Source organism: Falco rusticolus, chromosome 3, assembly GCF_015220075.1.
Source record: "Falco rusticolus isolate bFalRus1 chromosome 3, bFalRus1.pri, whole genome shotgun sequence".
NCBI lineage: Eukaryota > Metazoa > Chordata > Aves > Falconiformes > Falconidae > Falco > Falco rusticolus.
In genome coordinates this window covers 38,603,598-38,630,762 of record NC_051189.1, presented here as the reverse complement: position 1 = coordinate 38,630,762, position 27,165 = coordinate 38,603,598, and the positions used below count along the sequence as shown (strand labels likewise).

At 37.0% G+C, this 27,165-nt stretch overlaps 1 protein-coding gene across 7 annotated transcripts in view; it reads left to right on the top strand.

Annotated features, from left to right (window-relative positions):
• Positions 1-27,165, top strand: part of HNF4G (hepatocyte nuclear factor 4 gamma) — a 61,042-nt gene that overhangs the window by 14,128 nt on the left and 19,749 nt on the right. For 2 of the 7 annotated variants that reach the window (XM_037380419.1, XM_037380413.1), the window contains exon 1: positions 26,926-27,084. The exons of 1 other annotated variant lie outside the window; for it this stretch is intronic. In XM_037380419.1, the coding sequence (XP_037236316.1) occupies positions 26,970-27,084 (115 nt within the window). In that variant the 5' untranslated portion in view covers positions 26,926-26,969. Of the gene's footprint in view, positions 1-12,532; positions 12,631-17,947; positions 17,963-26,098; positions 26,202-26,925; positions 27,085-27,165 lie in introns of those variants that run through there. 4 more of the 7 variants (XM_037380414.1, XM_037380416.1, XM_037380415.1 and 1 more) reach the window with 4 other exon arrangements.

The following is a 27,165-nucleotide window of genomic DNA, read 5'->3' as shown; positions in this document are numbered from 1 at the left end:
CCAGCGAGGAATGCTTAACATAATGTTTCGAGTTCTTAATTCTCTTGTATAAGCAAATGGTGACATCTTACGCTAATAGTTTCACTCTCCGTTTTCCTGCTGAATGAAGTCTTATGTTGGCAGCTTTCCCTATTTACAAGTATCTATGTAACTATACAAAATATATCATGAGAAAGTTTAAAAGCCAGTAATTTAATTTGCTGACTGTTAACTTACCCTACACCTGAGGTTCAGAGAAGACCCTCAACTGACCTGAACCATTTCTGTTTTTCATACATTACAGTGATGCTTGTTGGCCTCATGAGGCTGAATGCTGTTTGCTGCCATAATAAAAAGGTAGCTTTTGCTCTAGTATCTTTAGTGCTTGCTTAAGTATTATCAGGAAAGTTAATATTTCTACTACAGATCTGACTTTCACAGCCCCTTCCCTTCTTTATTTGCCAAAATAAATCAAATTGGTATCATTATCCACATTGGGCTTTCTGGGAAAATCGGGTTAGATTTTTAAAAATGGAGTTTGCTCAATTCACTTGTTTGCCAGGGTGAAGCTCTGCAAAGGGGGGAGAACTTCCAACTTTTTGAAAGTATTTTAATTATTGTTGCTGTTTACAACATATCACCATTTTTTTGGTGTAAAATTAATTAGCTTGTCCTCCTTTGAAAGTACCAGTGCTCCTGTTTTGGGAAAGCTGATAGCTGCGTGTTGCAAGGTGTTAAGTAAAGGTATTAGAGGAGCCTAATACATAAATCTGATGAGCTGTACAGTATAATCAAGACCTACAATGTCCGATGTAGCCATCACATTCGGTATAATAAATTGTCCAAACATTGCAAAATAATGTAAAAGTCAGCTTTTTTATTTGCTGGTGACATTTTACCGATCCTGTCCCCCACACTTCTTGCTGCCACCTGCTGCTGTGGGTTTCTGCTTGATGTTTGTACCTGGCCCAAGGGAACTTGGCTGGAAGTGACTCCTTTGAGTTGTCTGGGGACAGCTGGTTATTTGTTAAACAACCAAGTGGGACTGCCAGGTTCCTTCCTTGAAAACCATGAAGTTAATTAGTCACCATGGTTAGAGCAAGAGGGTGATGAGGCATATTTAATATGAGTGAGAGGAATGATTGTCATAAGAGATATGTAAGTTGACTAGGGCAATATTTTCATTAAGTTCACTTTCTCATTCTTATGCAGTACAAACATCATAGATACAAACAGCTTTGGTAATGTCCCTAAGTCTTCCTACCCTTATGAGAACACTGCTGAAGTTCAGGTTTCACTGAGGAGGTTAGAAATCACTGCCATGGTACTTTCAGAGATAGAGCAGATGCGATGGCTAGGAGATAGAGATGAAGGAGCATGATGTTCCTGGGAAAGCTACTCTTGGTTTCACCCCAGACAGCAGGTAATAAACCAGACCAGAATGGTATTTTCAGGCCTCAACCACCACCACAACTTTGTTTCAACTGTTTTTTTTTAATTAAGTACCTTCTGGTGTGTTTGGCAATAAAACCTTTTGAACGTAGAATTTTACTTCTTCGTCCAATGACAAAGTCTCTCTAATATTTTAACTTGAGTTTATATGTGTATATATATATATACACATGCATGTATACTGATATATAGACATGGAATTTATGGGTGTGTATATATACATACATATATATTTTACATATTTCAGTAAGATTTACACATTTCAGCGAGATTGAGAATGCAGTGGTCATTGTCCAATAATGGAGGAAGACACAGCCCTTGCCTGCAAAACATTTGATGAATGTTTTCAACTGCCTTAAGAAATGAAGTTGTTTTCTACAGTTAGTTTGTCTATATTCTTATCAAAACTATGGGGCTTTCCAATGTCAGGACACTTGGTGGGTGGATACTTCTCAGAAGAATAGAGGACTTATCAGTGTTTGCTTAGGATCTATTACATTCTCAGCCATAAAAGTAGCTATGCTGTCTATAGCACTCATAAATCTTCACCTAGTCAAGGCTACTGTCTCTTTCTTCATGCAAGTCTGCATCTAAAAAAATGAGCATAAACCCATTGCATGAAGTAATTCTAATCTCAAAACACCTAACTGCTTCATTGCTGGTCTTGAATAGAGATACCATAATTCATTTTGCGGAATTGTCCGAATTACTTAGCAGCCCTGCCACAAAAATCTCCCTCTTTACCCTTATAACGAAAGCATATTCCTTGGGCACCTTCTCACCAGAGGGCACTGTTAGATGTACTCTTACAGGTAATTTTCTTTGGGTGAAAATAATGTCTGGTCTTGGAAGAAATGGTATATTGGTGTTAGACTTTGATGCACACTTTTCTTAGGGGAGCTGTTGTTTATAAGGTAGTTTGAACTGTTTTAGTCTCTTTATCTAGATAAACTGCATTTTTCCTGTTGAGTGGTGGCCATTGCTATGAAAGCTGACATTTCTGTAGAGGGCCCATTGTTATGTCTGTGAATTAACTATGTTATATCAAACTCCATGTAATTTATTAAAAGTGAGTCCAAAAAGCCTTGAATCTTTAGATTTCCACTGAAACAGTATCTCCTATTTATTTTTGTTGAAGACAATGGACAGGTAATATCAAGTAAAACCAGTAATTCAGCTTTAGATAATTGTTATATCTGCTGTTTATTAATTAGCAGCATATACTTGAGCAATATGATGACATGAGATCTCTGTATCTACACAGGCAGATTTGTAGTGCTATTAGGTGAATAAAGATAGTTGAGAAAAATAAATAAAGGTAATGCCTCAGGCTATATTTTATTGTGGAAATAGGCTAATTTTGCCAGATCTCTTAAGATAAAACTTATTCCAATGTCTTTTCTGCCTGATTATGTGTTTCCTAATTTTTTATTTATATTTTTCATAGCAAAATGTCTTTCAAATTCTTTAGTATCTGTTTGGGCTTTTACATGTGTATTTTTATTTCACTTTGGTTTAGTATTTCCCTAAACATCCCAAATGACAAAAATTAAATAATATGCACCATTTAAAAAATGGACCTTCCACCACAGATGAATGCAGACTTTGTTTAGTGATGAGCTACATTTCTACTGGCTGTGCTCCAGCATCTATTATTCGTGAACTTCAGTGGCTTTTTGATCACAGAGTGGATTTTTTTGTTTTCAAGTGAGTCCATTATTACTGGTCTGTTTGGCAGTGGCTGCAGAAGGACAGCTGCCATCTGGAGCCGGGTGGCTCCAGAGGTGGCTGGGCTGCTGTGGGGGTGACCAGCAGCGAGGTGGTTTCCTGTGGTGGTGTGGGACCCATCTGCAGGGTGGCAGAAGATGTGCAACCAGGATTCTTCTTGCTCTACCTTAAAAGTTTTCTGCCTCATTTGTTCAACTTTTCCACATTAGGTTCTTGCACATAGTACTAGTAAAACAGACCTTACTTTCACGCTGTTCACAAGTAGGAAGGTATCTGAAGCTATTGTTATTTCAACTATTTTGTGACAGATTGATTCATATTTACTAATCTGTCTTGCCAGTCTGTGTCTGTTTTGTCACCCTATACCCTTGTATCAAAGGACCAGAATAGCATAAAAGATGGTAAATGCCATGCCATTTTTTATTTTCTTTTTCTGAAAAGGGTTGCAGATGAAATCTTCAGAAGTACAGTATGAGCTCAGTGAGAATAAAAAATAGTTTATATCTCTAATAAAAATAATTTTTGCAGTGGGAGTGCACACTGCATAAACTTGCGATTCTTTCAAGGAGTCACTAGGTATAGGGAAAAGGGTATGTTACTGGTGTAGGTGTGCCTCAGTGGATGTCCCGGTGTTGTGTGCTCCCTGTGTCCTGGTCTCTGTCCTGTCTCGAGAGAGCAAGCAAATGCCATAGCTAGTGAGAGGGGAGCAAGGGGGCTGGTGCCCTTCCAGACATCATCCCAGTAAAACATGTAGCAAAGCTGGGGTATGTCAGGCTCAGGAGCTTTGAAGTGCTTTCTACTTGTGATATTTGACACTGCCACAGTATAGTTAGATTTTCCAAAAAGCCTTGGGCAAATTTTGTCAAAAGGCACCTAAAGAAACAATGCTATCATGGGTTAAAATGGAAGGATTTTCCCTGGATTAATGATTGTTTAATAGATAGAAAACAAAGGGTAGGGCTAAGATTAGGTTTAAGGTTAGCTTTCGTAATGAAAGGAAATCGCTAACGAAGTCACACATAGACTTGTCCAGAGAAACAGATATTCTTGGGATTTCTGTTCAATATATTCATCAGGGCTTCTTGAAAGGCGTTGATTTGTGAGGTTGCAAAGTTTGTTGTTGCTGTAGACCTACTGCCACAGGCTACATCTAGGATGCATCTGCATCTTAGGTATTGGATGTGGATCTGCTAACCTACTTAAAAAGTTGAAAGGGAGCTTGCAAAGATACCCTTTACATGTCATTTTAGTGTCAGTCAAGATGGCAGCCATCACAGTGATACTGGACAGGTTTTGTAGCTATTTCAATAACTTTGGGTAAGGAGCAGGGTACTAATGAGCACTGACACTTTAGTTCTTTTATCCACAAACTCTGCGCTGGAAATCCTAATAAAACAGATGTGTTAAAACAGTCAAACAACACTGAGTTCATGGGACTTATAAGCATGTCACTTTCTTTTCTATTAAGTGTTTTGTAATTTCTGCTGATTTTTCTGCAAGCCCATTCGATTACACTTAGTGCAGCCTTGATGCAGTGCGCTTGAATTGCTGTATCAGTGAGATTTGCTACAATAAGTCACACGCGAATTGTAGGCCATTATCTATCATTAACTCATCTAGAATTTCATGGTGAACTAAGTGCTATGTATAATGTGTTTTCTCAATTGCTACTGTCTGTGTTGTCTTAGCAGAAAGTGGCTGATGGTACAGTTGCATGCAGTTCAGATACATGGAAACCAATTTGGCAGAAAAATGTGTTTCATTAATAATTACAAATATTTAAAGTTTTTTCAGTTATTTCAATTATTTTGGAAGCATTTAAATTAGACTTTATCATGTATTTTAGACACCTTAGCTGCTTACGGTGCCCATGAAATTCATATCCATGCAGTAAAAAAAACCCAGAAAAACAAACTTGGGCTCTTTTTTCAGGATGTCTACTACAAAAAAAGGCATTTTCAGGTTATTCAGTTGATGTTTGTACTTTCCAAATCTTATTTTCCTAAAAGATTTCATTTTCACCTGGAACTGAGCTCTTAAGAATTGCCTGCTAGCATTTATGATTGCCTTAATCATTTATAGTTAATTGCCAACTGATGAGCTCAAGGCAAAAGAAGTCAAGCAAATACGAAGTCTTACCATCACACTTCTCTAGGGAATACTTAGGGCTGGCTGAGGTCAGATTTTCAAAGAGGTTCACGCATCAACAGATACAAGTAGATGTCTAGTGAAATACAGTCTACCTATCCTGCACGGTGTCTGTAAATTCATCATCTTGTCTGCCAGCAAAAAGGAACAGGGTAATCAAAAACATTATAAATGTTTGTGGTTGCTGGTTCCCTTTCTTGCTGAGAATGGTGGTACAATGAATACTGTGGCTACATGTGTGAGTGTGTAAAAAGGAATCCTCTTTGGTTTGGAGAAGTTGCTGTACAAGATACCTGTTCTTATTCAGCCTCTTTTGAACAGCAGCAATCCTGTCCTTCCTTCTTCTGTTCTTTCAGTTGAGAATCATGCTTTTCAGTATGCTTTTTCCCAACAGGATGAGGCCAGCCATTATCAAGAGCCATGTGTTCTCTTACAGTATTTGCATCTTAAGGTGCCTGAATACTTCTGAAAAATCTCTCCAGCTCCATTTTATGGGGGTACTTGATCTTCTGCTGGTTCATAGTTTGTGTGTGCTTCTCATTTCAGTGTGTCCATTAATGTTTTCGTGAGAAGATGAGTTGTAAGCAGGTCTAAGATCTCCTTGCTCACCATCTTAAGTGTTTACAGCTGGTGGGGACAGAGCATCCTCTATGAAAAGAACATCAGTAGGCTGGTATATCTCACTGTTTCTTCTCATTTCTGTTTGTCTCATCTCATCTCATCTCATATCGTCTCATCTCAAATTTTATCTAAATTCAAGACTAGCTACTGCTTTGCACAATATTTTCTATACCATGTCTTCCAATAATTAATGGACTGTTTCAACTAAAATCCATGGCAGCCTATAAAGACATTAGTAAATATTTCTGTGGCATAAAACATTTACAGACTTTCCCTTTTATGGCATAAAACAACTGCAAAATTTCTTTTTTGTCTGTCTAAAATTTTATGATCTTTTATCAGACTTGCCATCAAGTCATCATCTGAAGATTATCCTCAGACTCATGCAAGCTTCTATTTCTAGATTCACTTTATTTCTAGACTCAAATTTGTCTTTTCTAATTCTGCTTTTTACTAAAAGTTTTAGATAGCTTTACTCACAGGCTTGTTTGAACAAAATATCCTGAATGTTATACCTTTTTTAAAGACTGAATGGGATTGTGTCCTTTTTCCCTTAGTTCCATTTAGGAGACAACACATGTTGCTGTTTCAGATGTAGTGCTGCTTTGCAATTGCACGTTTTGTGTGTGGTTTTGGTTACTGAGTGGTGTACTCTATGACTACATTCAGTTAAATATTGGAAGTTTATTGTCTGATTGTATTTGTTTAGCTTAATGCAGATATGTTGGAAAATCAAGAACAGTGGCTTGATAAAACATTAGTCTGCTAACACTTCTGGCACAATTAATACCGTTTGCTTTTACATAGCTCTGAGAAGCAATGGTTTCACTGATGAACATGACAGAGTGAGTGATATAAGTCTGTGTTCATTAACATAGGAAAATACAAGCCCAGTAATATTGAAAAGAATAAGAGAACTGACATGAAAGGGTAACAGAATGAAAAATTTCAGGGTCTTGAGTAGCTTGTAAGGTGAGACACGATTTATCTCATCCAGAGGTTGTAAAAAAGCTGGTTGGTCATTCTGCTCCTCACTGGTTACAACTTCCCAAAGAGAAAAAAGATTAATATTGTTGGCTGACTGGGCAGGTGGGCTGCACTGTGCTACAACTCTGGACCTAATATGTTATTTCATAGTGGAGAGGTAAAGAGTTGGCAGAAACGGATGTAAATATGAACCTGGGTTCAATATGTGTCTATTGCTGGAGCTAGTTAGAAAAAAAATTACTTCACTCAAGTTTTAAAGGACTTTTTTTAACTTTGATTAATAATTTTTCATATTTGGATTGACTAACATTTTCTTGATTTTGAGAACCAAATTACTCCCTCTTTTTTATTCATTTTTCACTGCCATTATTTTGAGGATGCATTTTCAGAAAATTTGTATGTACTATTTGTATATATATACATATATATACACTCAAATATGTATATATATACACATACACACATTTTTTACTTAGTGTAGTAGTTATCATTTTTATCAGGTCTCCCTGATGATGTTACTCTAATGACCAAAGGATTAGTATGGTGAAAGTTTACAGAATTCTGGAAGTTTTCTTCTTACAAAATCCGGACTTAAATCTGTTATATATATATAAATTTATATTTTTCAACTTTTTAACTTTTTAGCACATTTCCTTAAAGATAATTGTATTGTATTTAAACATGATTCTACCATAATCTTGTCCGTAAGGCAAACTGCATAACTTTCTATCTCTTTATATACACATAAGCACACTATGTATGTGTGATAAGAATAAAGTTGTAAAATAAATCTGTAGGCATTCATTTTTCTGCATATTTTGTTAATTTATTTACAGTTTCCAGGTAAATTGGCATTGATTTTCATTCTAGAAACTAAAACTGTAAATATTAATGTGAATATATTTGCTTATCCAAGACTTCAGTGCCAGCTTTTGCTATTAAGATTAGGTAAAGTACATGTTGGCCACATTTTAACTGAGTTCTTAAAATAGTTTAACATGTAAGCAAATAAGGCACAGTATATATAGGCAGTGTAATTTTTTTTTTAAAAGGTCATCTGTGTAAGTCAGCTACAAATCACTTTTTTTTCATTGCCAGTCAAGTCTCGTTGCCACTATTTATGTTATGAAAATTCTATTTAAATATATAAAAAATGTTTTCAGGTTTTTTTATTGCTGGATAATTCAGACCCCATTATTGACACTCTTTCCTGATTTATTTTTAGTTTCTTTATTCAGAAAAGTCTTCTAAATTTAGGGAGGCATAAAGCTGACAAAAAGCTGCATATGTTTTTCCAACCCTCTTCCAATTGCCTGACATTTTGTCAAGAGCGTAAAATTATGTAGCAGAGAGTAAAATATGGATTAAACAAAATTCAATCATCCTGAAAGGAGCAATGTTTTGTTTTGGTTTTCTTCCATTATTTTTTTCTTCACTTTTTTCCCCTCTATCTGTCCATGTTTTGTTCTCCCCTGCTTTGAAGCAAAATGCTGTGATTTATCACAGTGTTTTACTTTGGATCCTAGCTCAAGAAATAATTCAACACATAGCTCTTTTTTATTGTGTTTTTATTTCAGCAAGCCATTTTTTGCACAATAGCGTACTGTCTGGACACTTGAAAATTCAAATGAAAATGGGAATCCTTTCCTCAGAGTCATTTTTGACCAACTTTAATATTTAGAGCATGCTATTTGAAGAATGTTGCCAAGCTATATGCATTTTCCATCTATCGCATGTACTAGCTTGTGCAAGCATAACCTGTTGTATGTTTTGCTTACAATATTAATGCAACATATCATATTATCTGTGTCACACTATTTATTTATTCTAAGCTAACTAACCGTAAGTTGCTGGTTTATGGTTTGGCTTCCACATTTGTACAGCTCATCCCAGTTTAAAGGAGAACAGGTTCCCAGAGCTCGCAGTAGAGGAACAAAGCACTGCTGAAATCTGCAGTAAAAACAATCTCTCTGACAAAAGACTAACTCTGGAAAAGTCTGGAGAAGATGGAGAGAGCAAGAGAAGAACAAGCAATGAAACAGGTGTATCATGCAGCAAGGGAAATGTAATTTACACTAATTTACACACACACACACACACACACACACACACATATCCCCCCAATTATTTAAAAGAAAATACAAAATAATTTTTTCAGATAAAAAGGAAAGGATTTGAAGACCAATCCTGTTCACATTGTCACAGGAAATGCATAACTGCCCTCACAGTTATTTTATAAACATCTGTTAGGAAGGTTTAAGAGAAGAAAAAGTAAAATCTGCTGGTATTTTAGTACAATGTAATAAGAAATCCAACAGTGGCCTTTCCAGGTTCAGAAACATTATGATTTTTTGATCCTGACAAGTGGTTCCATGAAGGTTTTTCTCTAATTTCAATAGTAGTCTAAAGTCATGTTGGCTTCATGATATATATATTTTAATTATTTTTAGTGATTTTTATATGTAGGGAATCAATTAAACAAAATGACAAAAAGAGAGAAGAGATTGACAAAAAGGAGCAAGTGGGACAGGGAAAGTAGAGAGAGAAAAACATTGGGAAGGAGATGAACATACACGGCAGATGGGTGAGGTGAAAGTAAAGTGACTGCGACATCTTATGTGACATAAAGAGGCAACCCTAAAAAAAATCAAATGTATTATTTTTCACAAAAAGTAAAAAACCAAACAACCACGGACAGTTGAAAGGTGAAACTAGAAATACCCAAACCGAAAGTAAGTTACTATATTTTAGCGGTGACTGTAACTGTGACTGTGACTGATCACCGGGCAGTGGTTGGTCCCTGGATTTTTCAGTAGATTGTTATTGGCTGTTTTTAAATCAGATCGGTTCTCCTGAAGGACAACTGCATGTTCTTGGTCTCCATTATGAACAACTGGATCAAATTGCACTTTTTTGCATTAATCAGATGTCAATGTAGATTATCAGTGTCCCCTCATGGGAATTATGTTTCTTAAAGCTTCTTAGAAAATAATATAAATGGTGGAGTAAAGACAGAGGAAACTCTGCTTAAATACTCAATAGGTAACTAAAGCTTTTGAAATTGAAAAGGTGGTATTTTGAAGGAACAGGTTTTAGGCCAACATAGAAATGATTGTAAAAATAATCACAATATGATACAGTTAGTACAGCTTAAATTTGACTGCTTGTCTCAAGTATTTTGAGGAAAGTCTGATTTGCCATCAGATTCACAATTACATATTTAGATTTTAAATACCTTTCTCACCACTAGAGCATATGTGTACAGCCTAGTAAGAACAGCCACCAAGACCCGTTTGATGTTTCAGCCATTTAATGTACCTGATTTGGACAGGACACTCAGAGGCAAAGGCACACATTAACACACTTTAATACAACCTTAGTGCAGCTATGCAAATTTTGCATTGCCCCTAACTCACATCCAGTGGGGTCACAGCACGGGCTGCAGAAGCACAGCTGGTACCTGTCTGGTGAGGCAGACCTGATGTACATTTCTTCCACCATTCTGCCTTCTCTAACTCAACTCTTTCAGTATTGCTCTAAAAGAGAATGGATTTGGGCTGAATTTGCAAAGTGCTTTTGTTCTTCTTAATAAAAATAATCTTTCTTTCTGTGATTTTTGTTTTTTCACAGTTTGTGTGAAGCAGGCTTTAAAAGACTGGACATAAGCCTGAGAGTAATGATAACCAGGGATTTGAGACAGAGGAGAATTAGTAGCAGCTCCGGGTATCAGTTGGTACGAAGGTCTCTGTCATTAAGGACCACAACTAAATAAACATGCTGGGATATGATTACTTTATTGCTCTTTGCTCATTTTATGTCATTTTATTGCCTTACTAATGGCTATAGGATTAGGTGTGTAAGGGAGTTCTGAAAATCTAAGTCTAAAAGAGGTGTATAAAAAATTGTGTGCTTCTCATAGAAATTCCAACTTTTCCTCATCATGGATGATGGAGAGACTAATTTACCTTGCATACATAAATGAGGATAGGGAGAGAAGCACAGAGGGACTTAAAGAACAGAGCCATTTCCAGGCTTCATCCTCACTTTAGTACACCTGATAATTCAATGTGCCTTTATAGTGGCCCCAGTGGGAGAGGCTGTGTCATTACAAGTAGTGCTTTTTTCCTCCACAATTAGCCAAACTGTGTGTTTCTGATCCAGGGTCTACATATGAAAATACACAGATAGGGATTATATATTTTTAACTATTAAATAAAATACTTTTATTTCTGATATTGCCGGTATCAATCTGGTACGCTGGTGTAGCAGTATTGCTTCTGAGGACAGAAAGTAGTGATGGCCTAATAATTTTACTGCTTTCTATTTTGCATGCACTGCAGTTTGCAAAATCAATAAAGAATGTAGTGCCTCAGCAGACCTACAAGTTAGACTGTAAGAATCTCTGTTCTTGACTAAAGTCCTGTTGTATCTAAATAAGGGGAGCTACTTTCGTCCCTGGTGTCTGGAAGTGATTTTCTGTGTTGTCAGTTTCTTCCAAGGGAAAAAAACCAAGGTATGACCCATAAGGTTTCTAGTAAAGTAGAAAGCAAACCAAAGAATGCTGTCTTAGCTGAAGTCAGTGGATATTATTGTTTTAATAGGAAAACCTAAAAATGACATGCTCTTATTTGGATCTTAACAGCATGCAAATACATTGGGGATGCAGAAGAAAATTTGTCTTTCAGAACTTTATGAATGACCAGTGTATATTTTGTTTGTATTTAAGAATTACTCATAAATGTACAGACTTAACATAGGTAAGTATGAATAGAATTATTAGGTAGCATTGACATAAATATATATAAAACAAAAAAGATAGTAACTGTCCAGCTAAAGTTTAGCATTTGAAAGTGCAGCTCACCCAAAAAAAGTCAGTGAGGCTGCAAAAGTTATAAAGTAGTTCTCAAGGTTACTACAGAATGTCCCTTTGTTTCCTTTATGCCTTTATCCTTCTTGAAACCCTCTCCACATAGTCAAATTAAACTTACTTTTCTTGTAGGCTTTTCTACTACAAATCCTGTTTTACTATGTAGTTTACCCAGTACCTAAACATTAGTGTCATCCAAAGAGCAGGGAATCTTTTATTCATATGCTTCTATGTCAACAGTTCTGCAGTTTTAAAAACCATTTTTTCTCTTATTGCCTGTATGTAATCCTTCCAGATTTCAGTATTTCAAGGTATTGTATAAATTCTATGATTTTTTTATTCTACAAGTTAAAGAAAATCTGGCATCAACATTGTCTGATTACTTAAGCATTTTCTTGAAGTTTCCTTAATCTTCAGAAATGCCTTTGTACCTTGCGTGAAAGCACTGTATTCTCAACCTTTATAATCCAAATAAGAATATTCTTTAGGAGCACAGTTCATTTGCATTGCAGGTAGCTTAGCATTTCTTTTACTCTTATTGGCTGCAGGTATTACCTAAAGGTGAGGATGGAAATATAGCCTAGGAAATCAGCCTTCCCTCACCTGTATATGGAGAACTGAAGCTTCTGTAGTCTGTTTACTTTTTTGAATGTAAGTAAAGTTTTGCTGCATGTTTCACTAATCTCCTTGCTTGCTGGAGACTATAACGTTAGCTGTCCTATTTCAACATGCCACTCTTTCAGAAAATGAGGACCATTTGGAGACACAAGTGTTGGAAAGATCATGTGCTCCTGAAAACCACATAAATACCCATGAAATTGGAGAAATTGGTGGTAGGTTTGTGGAAGGTATACGCACCCCAAAGACTTTTGCCAAATCATATCATTATGTTCATCCAGGGATGTGTGTGCTTCTTATCAGGCAGTTGGGCCCTCATCATGTCTTACTACTTTATCCAGTTGTCCACATTTTCCAGTATCCTGGGAAAGATGAACAGAACACCTGTGAACCACTAGTTTGTTCTTCCTTTTTTAAGTTAATATGCTTGAATTGCCAATTAAGGACTTTGCAACTCCAATATGTATTGACCTTGAAGACCCAGTCCTTGAAAGATGATGATTTTTTCTAATGATTCTGTTAGACTTTGAATGATCAGATATTCTTCAGTTCTGGGCCTTAAACACACAATACTTCAAAAAATATTTTTCCCCTTAACACTTTCTTAAGTGAATTCTACCATGAATACTTTTCGCTGTCCCCCAGTAAGCTCCATGATTCTTGTTCAGCAGCAACTCACGTGTTTTGAATTCAGTCCCACTTGGTTCATCAGGATGATTTTTTGCACGTTTTCCCTGTTTAATTATATAACACCACTTTTACTTGATTTGTGCAAACATCCTTTGGACTTGTTACAATTTGATTTTCTGTCAAGGGTAGTTCCAACGAAGAGAAAATGATGGGCAGAGGAAATAATGCTGGTGTATATCTTATTTGCAATTCTAATAACAGCTCTGTGAATTTCAACACGTTAGTAAAGAGCACTTCACTCAAGTGCACGTTACTGCAGAACTTGCTAAACATGCCTAAGAATAATGCTACTCTAATCTGAGCAAATTAGATGGATAACATCACTTGCAGCAGTTGTTAATTATGTATCAGCTGCAGTCACAGCATAATTCTGTTAATTGCTTATTGCACTAAGGTTAACTTTCTGTCATTTATATTTGTTTAATTCATAATTAGAATAACATACTTGATATTGTTCACTGACCACTTTTAAAAAAAAAAATTGTGATGCAAAATATTCAGCAATATAAGACTAGAAGAGATCTCTTGAGTCATCAACTTGGCTGATGTCACCAACCCATATAATACCTTTGATAAATTTCTCTCCATGTCTTAAAAAGTTAGGCGCCTTGCCCCTACTACCTAAACGGAGGTTTGTTACAGTGCCATGACCCTGCCGTGTTTAGAAAATTTCCACTTGCCAGCCTCAAATTTATGCCTTTGCTCTTACAGCAGCGTTGTTTTATTGTCTAAATAATTTTTCCCTCTATGCTGCTGTTTACTGTGCATGATTTATTTGTGGAATAAACTCCCTCTCACTTTTCACTTCCCTGAGATGGGCAAACCAACTCCTTTTAGTCTTCTGTAAGATCTACATTCTTCTGCCCTGAACATGGCTGGCAAGCCATTAGTGCTCCTTAATTCCAGCTGTAATGACAGCTTTTAACTCCCCCCTCTACCCGTGCAGATGGAAGCAGAAATACCATTCACTGTCAGATGAATGACAGATAGCAGGAGGTGTAGATGAGTTCTGCTGGCTCTATGAAATGTGTCCAGAAGTACTGGTAGAAGTGACTGGCTGGCTTCTTATTCTGGCTAAGTGAACAGATATGGCAGTATTTTAATTAGAACTGTTTGAGACAGCTAAGTCAATCTTTTCAAACCGAGTCCATTGTGGTAATTTAACTTATGTATATATCTCAGAAATGGAGAATGTGGTAGTAATTTAGCCAGGGGAGGCTAGAAAAGTATTGTGATTTTTAGAGAATAAAAATTCAATTGAGAATTGAGAAACTGGGGGACAATTGAGGAACAATCCCGTATTGGGGTGAGAATTAGGGGACTGGCCGGAGAGAAGTCCTGCTGAGAGGAAGCAAGGGGTGTTGGTAGACAGTGAGTGGAGCTTGAGCCAGTGATGTGTACCAGGAGCAGAGGGCCAACAGCATCCTGGGCTATATTAGCAGGATCAAGGGAATTGATTATTCCTTTTTACTCAGCACTTTTTAGATAGCATCTAAACCAGTGCATACAGTTTTGCCCCCTCCCCGTCCCCTGCCCCTTTCTTTCTTCAAGGAAAGACATGGATAAACTGGAAGAAGTTCAGTGGAGGGCCACCAAGATGGTCAGGGGCTGGAACACCTGCCTGGCTGAGGAGAAGCTAGCAGACAGAACTGTTTCAGCCTGGACATGAGATGGCTTTGGGGAAGAGGGCCTCACAACAGCATCTGGTACTTCAAGGCAGTTTGTGAAAAGATGGAGTCAGGCTTTTCACTGTGGCACAGGTAGGAGGACAAGAGACTATGGACATAAGTTGAAACAAGAGAATTTCAGACTGGATGTAAGGAGAAAAATCCTGGCTCTGAGGGTCAGGGGGAACCAGGGCCAGTGAGGAAGAGGATGCCCAGAGAGGTTAGGCAGTCTCCATCCTTCAGAGTATCTCAAGATATGACTGGATAAAGCCCTTAGCAACCTGATCTGACGTGCAGTGAGGAGGATGTTGAACTTGATCTCCTGAGGTTTGTGGAATTAAGGATTAAGAATGTATTCAGGATTCCTCATGCCCATAGTGGTATTTCATATAGTTCTTCCTTTTGGACTCCTAAAACTGATGACTGGGAATCATACAAACACCCAGCCTTTTAGTTCACTTCTGTATCTCATCTTTCTTGATTGGATTTTATATTCAGAGCCCTTTAAGAAATAACATCAAGGCAGTACTATTTTTTCAAATTCTTTTTCATATTTTTCTTTTTTTTTTTCTTTTTTTCTGTCTCTTCAGGAAAACAATATAACACAACAATCTGCTCAATATTTTAATTCTCTTCAGTCTTCTCTTCAGGAAATTAGCAAAGCACCCAGTGTCCTGTTTCAGTTCTGAGTCTTTGCTTTTCTCTCCTAACAAATGAAAAATACAACTTCGTTTATGTAAAATAAACCAGCTTACAACAAAGACTGTGTCTTCATGTCTTTTTAGTATTCAGTGATTCTGAAGACTTTGGCGTGCCTAAGTAATTACTTCTGCCACATTTCCTAGGAGTAGTTGGATTTCGGGTTGTTTTTTTAACTGTTCCTTCCAAGACAACAGCAACCTGTTGCTGTAGGTTTGGGTTTTCCTTTTTTTTCCCTAAGAATGCTGTGCAGATTAAGTGAGACAAGTCACAGTCTTCCATTAGAAAATACTTGCTGTGTTTCCTACCCCTAATATTTATTATATGTCAAGAAAAGTGTAACAAAGAAATTTCGGTGTTTTAGTTTTACTTACTCAAATGCCCAGGCAAGGCCAAGTTTTAGCAAGAAATCACATCTTTATTAGACCAAGCAGGACTTCCACTTCAAATAGCCAACACTGATATTCTCTTCAGTGCAGCAATTGTGTGTTGCTTGGTGTAAGTCTACTACAACAGTGCCTTCAACTGTAGACCTTACATTACCTAAAAAAGAAAATCCTGTTACCCCTATTTTTTCCACTCACCTGCAGATTCTGGAAGTTTTCAAATGACTAATTTATTGTATCTGTAATAAAACCTTAACATAAATGGTTAGGATACACCCAGTAAGTGACCTTTTCATCACCTAAGTGAAGTCATTGTTTTCTCGCACACCACTGCTACCAACTCAGCCTTCCTGATTCCTAAAGAAATTTGTTCTGCAGTTCTTTCTGATCAGGACATTTTTTTCTACTGTGATTTTACTTCTTTTTGGAAGTTGAAAGACTTAAGTTTTCCCAGGAAGTTGCTTCTGCCATTCTCACAAATCAGCTAGGGGTATTCAAATACTAATGTGTTTTAAATGTTGATGTGTTTACAGAACTTACCAATCGAAAGGGGACTGTCAGCACTCACGTGTCTAATTAAAGCAATGTTATCTGGAAGATGAATCAGTTTTAGGTATTGTCAGGGCATTTAATCAGTACAGAGTACAGTTTACAGCTGCTTTTTCTCCTTAATCAGATTAAAAGATGTGTATCTTTACTGCATTGTTTTGAAAAATCACCAAAACCTTGGAGAGCAACAGCTTTTCTGTGTCTCCTGAGATAAATTTAACAGAGTAGTTGTGATTTCTCCTTTTTTTCAGCATAGAGTGTAGCTTTGATGAGGTAGCTTAACTTGGAGTGGAACACTGTTCCTGCAGCCATATCTACATGTAAGATAAGTAAGGGTAAATGCATCACAGTCTTGGCCCCAGGAGATGCACCTGAACAGTGTCCCAGTAAAGTGTCAAAGAGACCTGTGTCCTCCACATACCTTGTATTTCTGGTTCCCCAGGCCAGAGGAGGTATCAGTTGGCCTCAGAGGCTGTGTGCTTGGTGTACCTTCCAAAGGAAATTATAGAAGCCTGTCTTCTGGTCACTGGGATCTTGGGTATACATTCACAAACCGGGACCGTAGGCAAGACCATGCAGGACAGTTGTCCCACATTTAGGTATTCTAACTTAACATTTCCTTTCTTGCTTTCCATTGTGAGGAATGTTCTTCACCTAGCTTATTTTTTGATTATATTGCTTGTATCTCAATTTTTATCAAATGCAGAGATACCTGGGTCTGATTCTGTTAATCCTCATTTGGTATAGTGTCCATCATTGTATGCTTGCACACTTGGCCATTGTTGTTAAGTTGGCTGACTTTCTTCCTGAAGCTCAGGCCCTCTGAAACGTATCTTAATTTGGAGCAAACATTCATTATGTGAACGAGGAGTTTAACAATATTTTGAATTTGTTTTAAAATGTGATTAAAGGGTTGGGTGGGGATTTTTGTTTGGGTGGTTTTTGTTTGGGTTTTGTTTTGCTTTTTTTCTGGCATTCATAACCCATAGCAGGTGGGCTATATGCTATACTTTCAGTTTTGAGAAAGTGCCCGGTTGGATAGTGCAGGAGGTGGGTCTCCAGCCAGGGTTTCCACCTTCAGCTGCCTTCTCAGATTTTGGGGAGTCATTTGTGTGGATTCACCTCAACTAACTCTAAGTGTCTGTTGCATTTGTGTGAGCACTTTGATTAGACAACCAGTGGGAAGAAATGGGTGTTCTGAGAGGTGATTCAGTTCAACCTACTGTTAAAGGTAGGTTTGATTGATTTGTTTAGATGTTCCTGTTTCTGATGATTATATACAAAGGCAGTTAGACATCCAGTTTGCATGCAAGTGACTATATTGTGGACACGTGGACTCAAGTGTCATAAACACTATTTTCAGTTGTCCTTTGCCTCAGTTCTTTCTTCTTAAAAAGGGGAATATAGTTTGTCCTTCTCTCACAGATATGGGGAAACCGACTACAGACTTCTCAGATAAAATGATGGAGCCTACCTACATCAACGCATTAAACCCAAGGAATATGGCCACATGAGTATTACTGATGTCCAGAAAACCCACCCAGACACAACTGTTATCTATAATATTTAAGGTAGATCATGTAACCTGCATTATTGCAGGTACATATAACTTTTCAGACTGCATCTTGATGATTTGCATTGTGGTTTTACTCATAACTGCACCTATAACCATTTCTCAAAGTTTCCTCTTACCTGCTTTTATGATAGACACTAAGCACAAATTTGCAGGACCGTATCTCTCACAGTTTCCATGCCAGTGAGTTTTTCCCTGCTGAGCTTAATCAGTGCTCTGGCTTTCTTAATTAAAGACATGCAGCCCACTTTATTTTTCTAATATTTATCATCAGCTTTTAAATGGGACTTTTACTGATTTTGAGCTTATTAAAAACACTCTTAAAAAATCTGTGGGAGTAGATATATCTGTATTTCTTAGAAGTCTCAGTAGTTAATGTTTTATTCCTACCTGGGCACACACCTAGCATGTGTTAAAATTAAGAGATAACCACTGGCCAATTGCAGAGTGGATCTGTATGTGTACAGGGAAAAATAGATTTAAACTCATTCTCCAGAGGATTCTGTTTTATGTGCACTGGGATCTGAATTTACTGCGCTTACAATGAGGATGCCTCTATCCATAAAGATATCAAGTGTCCAGGGCCGCCCTGATTCTTAGGACAGCCCTGTTGTGTGTATTTTCAAGGAGATGCTGCTGTTATTTCATTCTTGCTGAAACCATTAATTACTTTGTTCTCTTAAGAAAAATAATGTAACAATTTTAATGTGAAATATCTTTGTTTATGACCTAGTGTAATTGTTTCCTTGGCCCAATTTAGGATTCTAGAAACTTTGGATTGTTGGTCTTGAGATGCTTTACAAGCTGTATTTTCAGCAGTACTCAATCCCATCATAACTTATTGTTCTCAGAGGGAAAAGTATGCCTTTGAAAAGCAGAGCATTTTACATGCACGATAGTTTTAAGAGCTAATCCAGAATACCATTGAAACAGAATATATGCCTTTATGGTTGTGTGTTGTTCCTTTATTTGGGTAGTATTTTGAATTTTCTGTCCCTTTGTCATACATTCAGTTTAAACTCATAGTCAACATGCTCTGAACTTCTCATTAACTGATTTTCATAAAAATAAAAATGAAAGAAGTTGTCAAGCTAAGCATAACCATGCTAGTGTCTTGGAAGAGTTAAGTCAAAGTGTGTTGACACAACGTTCTTTCTGCAGGAATGTGATGAGTCAGTTTAGGCTAGTTAAAAATTTTAATTTTAGATAGAGTAACTGAATATAATGGGACTTGCCTGACTATTCAGGTATTTAAGTAGCCTTTTACGTAGAACCAAGAGTTATATAGTCACTAGCGTGGGCAGAAGTGTACTGAGTTTGTTTTGAAGCATTATGTAGAATACATAACTAATTCAGCAGAGGATAGGCTATAGCAATTAGAAGACTTGCTGTGATTAATTCACACAGAAAAGAAAATTGTAGGCAAGCTGAAAAAAAACCCAAACAAAACTTGCCTTCATACTGGTTAACCTTTTTTTGGACTCTTTTTATTGTGTATGACAAAGGCAAGGCTGTTCATATGTGGAAAAAAAATATCTTATTAGATGGTATTTCTCAAGATAAATGTAGATAAATTGTAAGTAAAATTTATCTAACTGGCTATATAAAACATTTTTTAGAAGGAAGCTGGCATAAAAACCTGCCAAGGAGGCTTATTAAGAAATTACTAAACACCTGAGGATGATTGAACCAGAGTGTTTAGTCTTGCTTATCAATATCATGATAGTTTGGTTTTATCTTACTCCTGAACTCTTTCCTCTTTTCCTCCCATTTCATTCTGCTGTCCAGGACAAGTGTCTGATTAATTTTTCTGTACCAGAAAATAATAAGTTACCTGATTTAAGCAAATAATTAACAAGAGACTCCAGCCATTTAACTGTACCTCAGCAAATCTCACCACAAAAATCTATGCTACAAAAATCTTTAAGCCCTCTAAACTGGCAACACTTCATGACTATTTTGAGTTTTCAGAAATAAAATGAACTAAAGAATATTAAGTTAAAATAGAAATCTTAAATACTAAAGTCTACTTAATAGCAAATAGTATACCTAAGAGTAAACTTTATCTGTTGCTATGTAAAGAAGCAAAAGTATCCTATTTTTTATCCTTCCTCCCCATGAAAATGCACAATTTTCTAATAGTGCCTGCTAACCCCAGATAGGGTTAGCAAATTTACTGTTAATGTGGGCACAAAGCAAGCACATGAATGGATTGAAGTGGCAAAATAAAGATTTACTACTAGTTTTTGGAGAGAATCTGCACATGGACAATACAATGTTGAGAATTACTGGGGTCCAGTATGTAGGAGGGACAAATCCATTTTTTGTAGGCATACTCAATAATAATTCAGGAGGCAAATCTAGCTGTCACAATAACACTGAAAATACATTCCTACGTGTACAAATATACATCATATACACATACATACACATATACATATGTATATATATAAACCAAGATTTTAAATCTGCATAACATTTGATACCTACATATGTTGCAGTCTACTGTGGATAGCATCCTGTAACAGGTAGATAAAGGAATATAACTACTCTGCATCCTCAGTTTTTACCTCCTAACCCCTGTACTTGGCATACAATGTTCTGACTGAATAGGCTAAAATAGAACAGAGTACAATAGAATAGCATAGAACAGGATATTTCACTTGGAAGGGACCTACAGTGATCATCTAGTCCAACTGCCCGACCAGTTCAGGCTGACCAAGTTAAAGCCTGTTTTTAAGGGCATTGTCCACATGCCTTTTAAACACTGACAGGCTTGGAGCATTGACCACCTCCCTAGAAAGCCTGTTCCAGTGTTTGACTGCCCTCTTGGAGAAGAAGTTCTTCCTAACTTCCAGTCTAAATCTACCCTGATGCAGATTTGAACCATTACCATGCGCCCTATCACTGGATACCAGGGAGATCAAGCACCTCCCTTTCTCTCCACTTCCACTCCTCAGGAAGCTGTAGACAGCAAGGTCACCCCCCTGCCTTCTTTTTGACTGACTGTCACCAGGGCTCCACTTCATCATTAGCTATCCCTCTAAATCTTCCTTTAGAAATGTGCTTCTTCAGCAGGCACCGCCACGGCCTTGACGCTTTCCTCACCTGGACAGACTGCTCTCCTCAGCTACCTGTTGACGATTCACGGTGGCCTACACGCAATGGTCCCTGTATGACCCCTTGGCTATAAGGTGTTTTTTCCTGGACTGTTTCCTACTACTTTTACTACTACCTACAACGGTATTATTTGCTGAAAGGCTGTCCTGTGCCAAGTTGAAGGCTGAGAAATCTCAGAAGAAAGTTTTTAAATTATTAGCTGCTGACATACAGTTGTTATAGGTGTAATCCGACTCTCCTTACTTGAAGAAATTCACTGCAACACGAGAATAATAAAAAAGTGAAATAATAACAATAGCAAAAATCTTCCTGAGTCTGGTAGGTAATTAAGGGCTGGAGAGCACAGCTGCAGGACCACCACACGCAGACAGAGCACTGGCTTCAGTAAACCATTGACAGAAAGCACAGGACATCTGGAAAATGCAGAAGATATTACCTTAATAATTTTGATCTGCGCAGATTTTAGGTGAACTCAATATGAAAATCATCCTCCAGACACACCTTTCTGTTGAAGAGAGAGCACAACTAAGGGTTTGCGAACTGGGATGTGTCTTCTACTTTGTGAGATGCTACCCAAGGCGCTCACTGATGTATGTTCGCATGTGTAAGTGATAAATAAAATCAGATAAACCAGATAGTTTTGTTTACCTTGACCTTAAGTAGTGGACGTAACATCTTCCCTTTGCATATGACACTGTTATATTACTGTTGCTAGTAGCTAGTACCATATCCCTTCAATGACAGTGTGGTATATAAAGTGAATAAATCATTTATCCTTTTAGAATAAGCTGCAGAGAATGATATTTAGAATAGGGAGGGAAGATCTGAAAGTGGGCTATACCCTCAGCCAGTGTAAATTATCTTGAGAATTATCCTGCAGCAACTGTTTTTCAGGCTCAAAATATTTTAGAGCTTTCATAATCCTTTGATATTTCCCCTCAAGTACAGACAGGGCAAAGACAGTAGTGGATGCGAGATTAAAATTGTAAATTGCACTTCATAGAATTTAGAGTATTAAATCTCTTAGCCAGCTTGGAAACTCTATGTAGACTACTCATTGGCATCCTTATAACTATTTTGGGATTATTTCCAGCTTGAAAAATGTGCTAAATAGGGTGGGTCCATAGTGTTTGACAAGTCAGAAGCCATTCATGTTCTTTGTTTTCTGTGTTTGTTCATATTTATGGCTGTTGAAGTTGTAGCTGGGTGTTCCAAAAGTCAGATTCTTTATGAAGCCAAAAGCATAAAAATAAAGATAATTCAGATTTTGCAATAATGGTCTGTTCCCTGTTACACCAAAATGAAAAAAAGAAAAAGAAAAAACAACCCTCAACATAACTTATTAGAAAGCTGTGTATTTTTGCCATATGATATGGTGGAGCACAACATAATGAATCACTAATTCAAATAAAAAAAGAGGCAGATTCAGTATGTGCAAGAATCTCATTTTTATAGAATGCCTGGGGTGGTCTAAGTGTCAAAAATGTGTGTAATGGAAAGAGGCTTAACCTAGATTTCCCTCAAAGATTTTTACTTACATTTCCCTGGGCATGATTTATTGCAGATAATGTTGCCACATTTCCTAATAAGCGTGGCGTGAAAACCTGTTATTCAATTCTGGTACTGGCTTTGCTTTCCTAGTGTTTTATTTAACCGCTATATTTTTGGGCATAAAGTCAAAAGGAAGATGCAAAGTGAAAAAGCACAAAAGCATCTAAGTGCCATAAATTTACTCAGTAAAGCTGATAGTTGATGCAGAGTTTGAGAAGTGCATATGAGATGGTGCCTTTGATCATCTTACTGGAAGCAGTTGTGCTGTGCATTTACTGTCATGATTCACAAATTGTTCTGAAAAATCCTTTAAAATTACTCAGTCCTTACTCATGGACCATTTGTGAAATACTTGGGGGTGAGTGGCAGCAGAGCTGATGTGGCAGTGACTGGCATTGTTCTCCCTGGCACTGAAGGTGTTACAGGAGGGGGACACACTTTCTGGTATTACATGGATGTGTGGGGTTTTTTTCAGCCAAAAATGAGATTCCCCACTGGTGTGCACAAACTTGTGTCCTGCTTCCCAGGTAGTAAGCTTTTGGCATGTAAACTGTCACTTGGAGATCTTTGTTTTTACAGTAGTAAGGAGATGTTCTGGCTCAGATCGAATGGTTTCATTAGGGTTGGTTAGTACAGACTCCATGTATATCTTGCAGTGTGTGTGCCAGCAAATGGGAGGGGAGACATATCAAAATGTGTGTTTTATCAGCATACTGGATAAATATGCCAGCTTACTGACAAAAATAGGATGCCTCCCATCTATGTCCACCACAACACACTGTACCTGCAAAACAAGAAATACTGTGAGGATGTGTTCCTTGCTCACAAGACATAGGAAATAAGAAAAAAAACCCCCAAAAACAACCTTTAAATGAAGGCTTTCTTCTGGGGACCCATGTTTCTTGTTAAGCTGGAATGATAAAAGAACATATTGCTGCTTATAAAATACGAAAACAAATGCCACCACCTCACCCCCCAAAAGCTAAAAACCAAAACCCAAACCAAAACTGTTTTCAGTAGCAATAATAATTTGAGATTTGTTTTTATTTTCAGGAAGACTTTTATGGAAATAACCTTGATTTCATTAGCTTGTGTTCTATTTTATGCCACAATCAGAAAGAATGATTACATTTAATGTGGAGAGCTGTACAATTAACAGAGTTAATAGTCTTAGAGATAAGATAGGAATGCTTTCTGTATGTGATTGTGAGGTCATCAGATTTAAAGAAAAAACTGAACAAAACAACATGAAAAAAACCATTACTGTGTAGCTTTCTCTTTTTTCACAATTACTGCAAAATTTATTTTGAAAAATCATTTCTCACTCAAGTTTAAAGTATCATGTCTCAAAGGAGTGTTTTGCAGTTTGACTAATTATACAATTTAAAAACTCCTGTTTACCTAACACTAATATTTCTTGGCTGTCAGTAGTAGATGACTTAGAATTTGAAAGAATCTCTCATACTACAAGCTGGAAGGTTGTTCAGAATTTGAAAAACCATGCAGGTGTTCAATATGAAAAAATATTTGCTTTGTGGGGATCTGAATACTAGTGAATATTATAAATCTTGGACTGACATACAACCAAAAGCTGACCATCATTGGCTTCTTCCCTCAACTGCTCTTAATTCCAGAAATGCATTCTGATCCACCTAAGGCAGAAAGACAACGTATTAGTATTTTACAGTAGTCATTTAGTATAATTTTACTTCATGATGCTATAAATCCCCCTGAAAGCAGCTTTTTAGGAATATAACACTTGACTGTAAGAAGTTTCCTTAGCAAAACATGAAAAAAATAGTATAAAGAACATCTTTCCTATAGTATACACTTTTCCATATTAAAAAATCAATTGAAATGAGTTTTCATATGACAGATGTATGAAGGGTCAATTCATTCCCTCTCTTTAGTAGTCACTGAGGGGCCTGTTTTGGCAGTGCTAAAGAAGTTCTGCTAACAGCAGATGGAATAACAGGATTTGATCATGTCATACATGATATCTTCCATCTTACATTCATTCTCGTATTTTAAATTTACTCATATGCCAGAATTTTTGAAATAAAACTCAGATAGCCTTAGATATGTTTGTATTTGTGCAGCATACAATTTTGGTATGAGAAAGCCAGAGATTATTTATAGAAAATCTTATCGAAACATAGGCACTAAGGTTCAAAAGATAATTCTAGTTAAAATGTAACCGTTTGTATATTAAGTATCATTGTTATGTAACTAGTAACTAGTTTTGTAACAACTACTATACAAATACAAAAAAATATTGTAGCAAATACAACAAATTCTGCTACTGAAGTAACTTCTCAAACTGAGCCATCAGTGGTATAAAATTATTCCATCTGATGATGAAACTACTGTGATTTCCTAACCAAATATGGGCTGTCTTCAAATAGCTTTTCATCACTCTTTATTTAGTGTGGTTCTTTAAGAAAAAAAATATTAGCTATGGTTAAAGACAGTGAAACTTTGTACACTTCCAGTACTGTGAAATGATACTTTCTGAGGATAATTTCTTCCATGATTGCAGGCATGAAATATTTTAACATTTCACTCATAAACTTAAATATGTTATAAAATTTCCATACATCTTTTGTAGTGTATAGTAAGTATTCATAGTTACATTTGTCATTAATAACATACTATTCATATGAAGGCTGAACATTATACGTTTGCCCTTTTTTAAGTAGCAACTTTTGCAGTTTTTTGGTATCTCATTGAATATAATAATGGACGAGTGGTTTAAAGGAAAAGGAATAGCAGTAGGTTGAAAAGGACAGCCCCTGTGGAGACCCTCCAAAATCTGTGGAGAATTTGTGCAAGCAGTAACGCGATTGTAAACGGTCTTCAGTTTGGGGATAGTTCTGTGACTTACATGAGAATCCTGTTGTCATAATTATGTCACTGGGATCCACCAGAGTCAGGAGAACTGGCCTGAGACTGCATCTGTGTGTCCGTCAGGAGACAGGATGATTTGCACCTCTCAGGTAACCCTGGGGACTTGGAAATTAGAAGGATGAATTTTGAAAGATTTTTTTCTAGGTATTTTCCTGTAAATTTTCCTTCTTTGTAGGTAGCTTGTCTGGCAATTGCTTGCTTTTTTTTTTTTTAAAAAAAAAACAAAACAAAACAAAACAAACAAACACCAAAACCTAAAGAGTTATTTTATGGTGCCGTTTTTCAGCTACTCTTCCTGAACAGCAACTACAGGCACTCTTCTCTTCCCATTCAAATAAGCATTTGTGTGATGTATATACAGCTATTGGCTCTTGTTAATTAAACATAAACTGGGCAGTTTTCCTATATATGTAATCTTTAATGTAACTACTGTTCAGCAGCGTAAAAGGTAGTTTTCTGTAAAGAATTTATTGAGAAGTAATAACATCTGAAATTTTGCTATCTAACATCTAAAAGCACCTGATTAGCAAGTGAAATTCAGCTATCTTTTGCACAGACTCAAGCAGCTTTACAGGAGGGTTTGTAACTGGGTTTGGACATGCCATGTGTACCAACTCCTGAGCAGTGGACCTGCACAGAGATTCTACTTTTCAGAGAAGGTGAATGATACATTTTTTTTTATTTGCACATCTGAGTGGTGCTTGAAAACAGCATGCTGCCATCACATCTTGTATGAAGAAAGTTTAGGGCAGGAAGCCACCTTCTGGGAGTGTGCAAGGTCCACTGACTAGAGCCGTCGCAGCAGCATGGTGTGTGATGGGGGAAATCTATAACGTGGCCTTGCTGCAGAGCCTGCGTTGCTTGAGGCCTTGGTTGAGCATGCCTGCACAGCCATTGCTGCTGTTACAAGAACACTAACGGTTATAAAAAGGGGAGGTTTTGCAGCTGCCTATTAAAAGATGATGATGGATGTTTTGGGCATGATGATAGTCCATAATTGTATCACACTTCCTTATTGTTCTGAAGAGAGAAAGCAAAATGGCATATGAACCTATGATCTTTTTGCATAGAACAACCAGAATGGTTTGTTTAGGACCATTTATACCCATTGACAGCAAAGTGTGTAGCAGAGCATAGGAGGTAGGAAGCTTCCTGCACGTCCTTGGGTTTACTTAAGAACTGGAACCAGTACAACTCCTGATAAGTTTATTCCATAAAGCATTCCAAGATTATCAGAAGGGTTGCACTGTATCATAAAAGAAAAAAAACACCAGGTAGAATATAGCATGCAGAAGCAGTTTTCCAGCTCCTCCCATTGTAGCACGTAAGTGCCGCAGTTATAGTTAACTTTGGTTTATCAATCACTGTGAAACAGAATGGGAAGGTTGTACATTTGAGCAGCTTTTTCACTGGTTTTGCATTCAACGATGAGGCTCTCGGAACCAATACTAGACATGGAAATGGCGAACTACAGTGAAGTTTTAGACCCGACGTATACGGCACTAGAGTTTGAAACGATGCAGATTCTGTATAATGGCAACGGTGAGTTTTGCTCTGTGATGCAAAATGAAGCCAGCTAACAGAAAAAGTGAAGTTTAGTAATGTTATAAGGTGTTAGCTAAC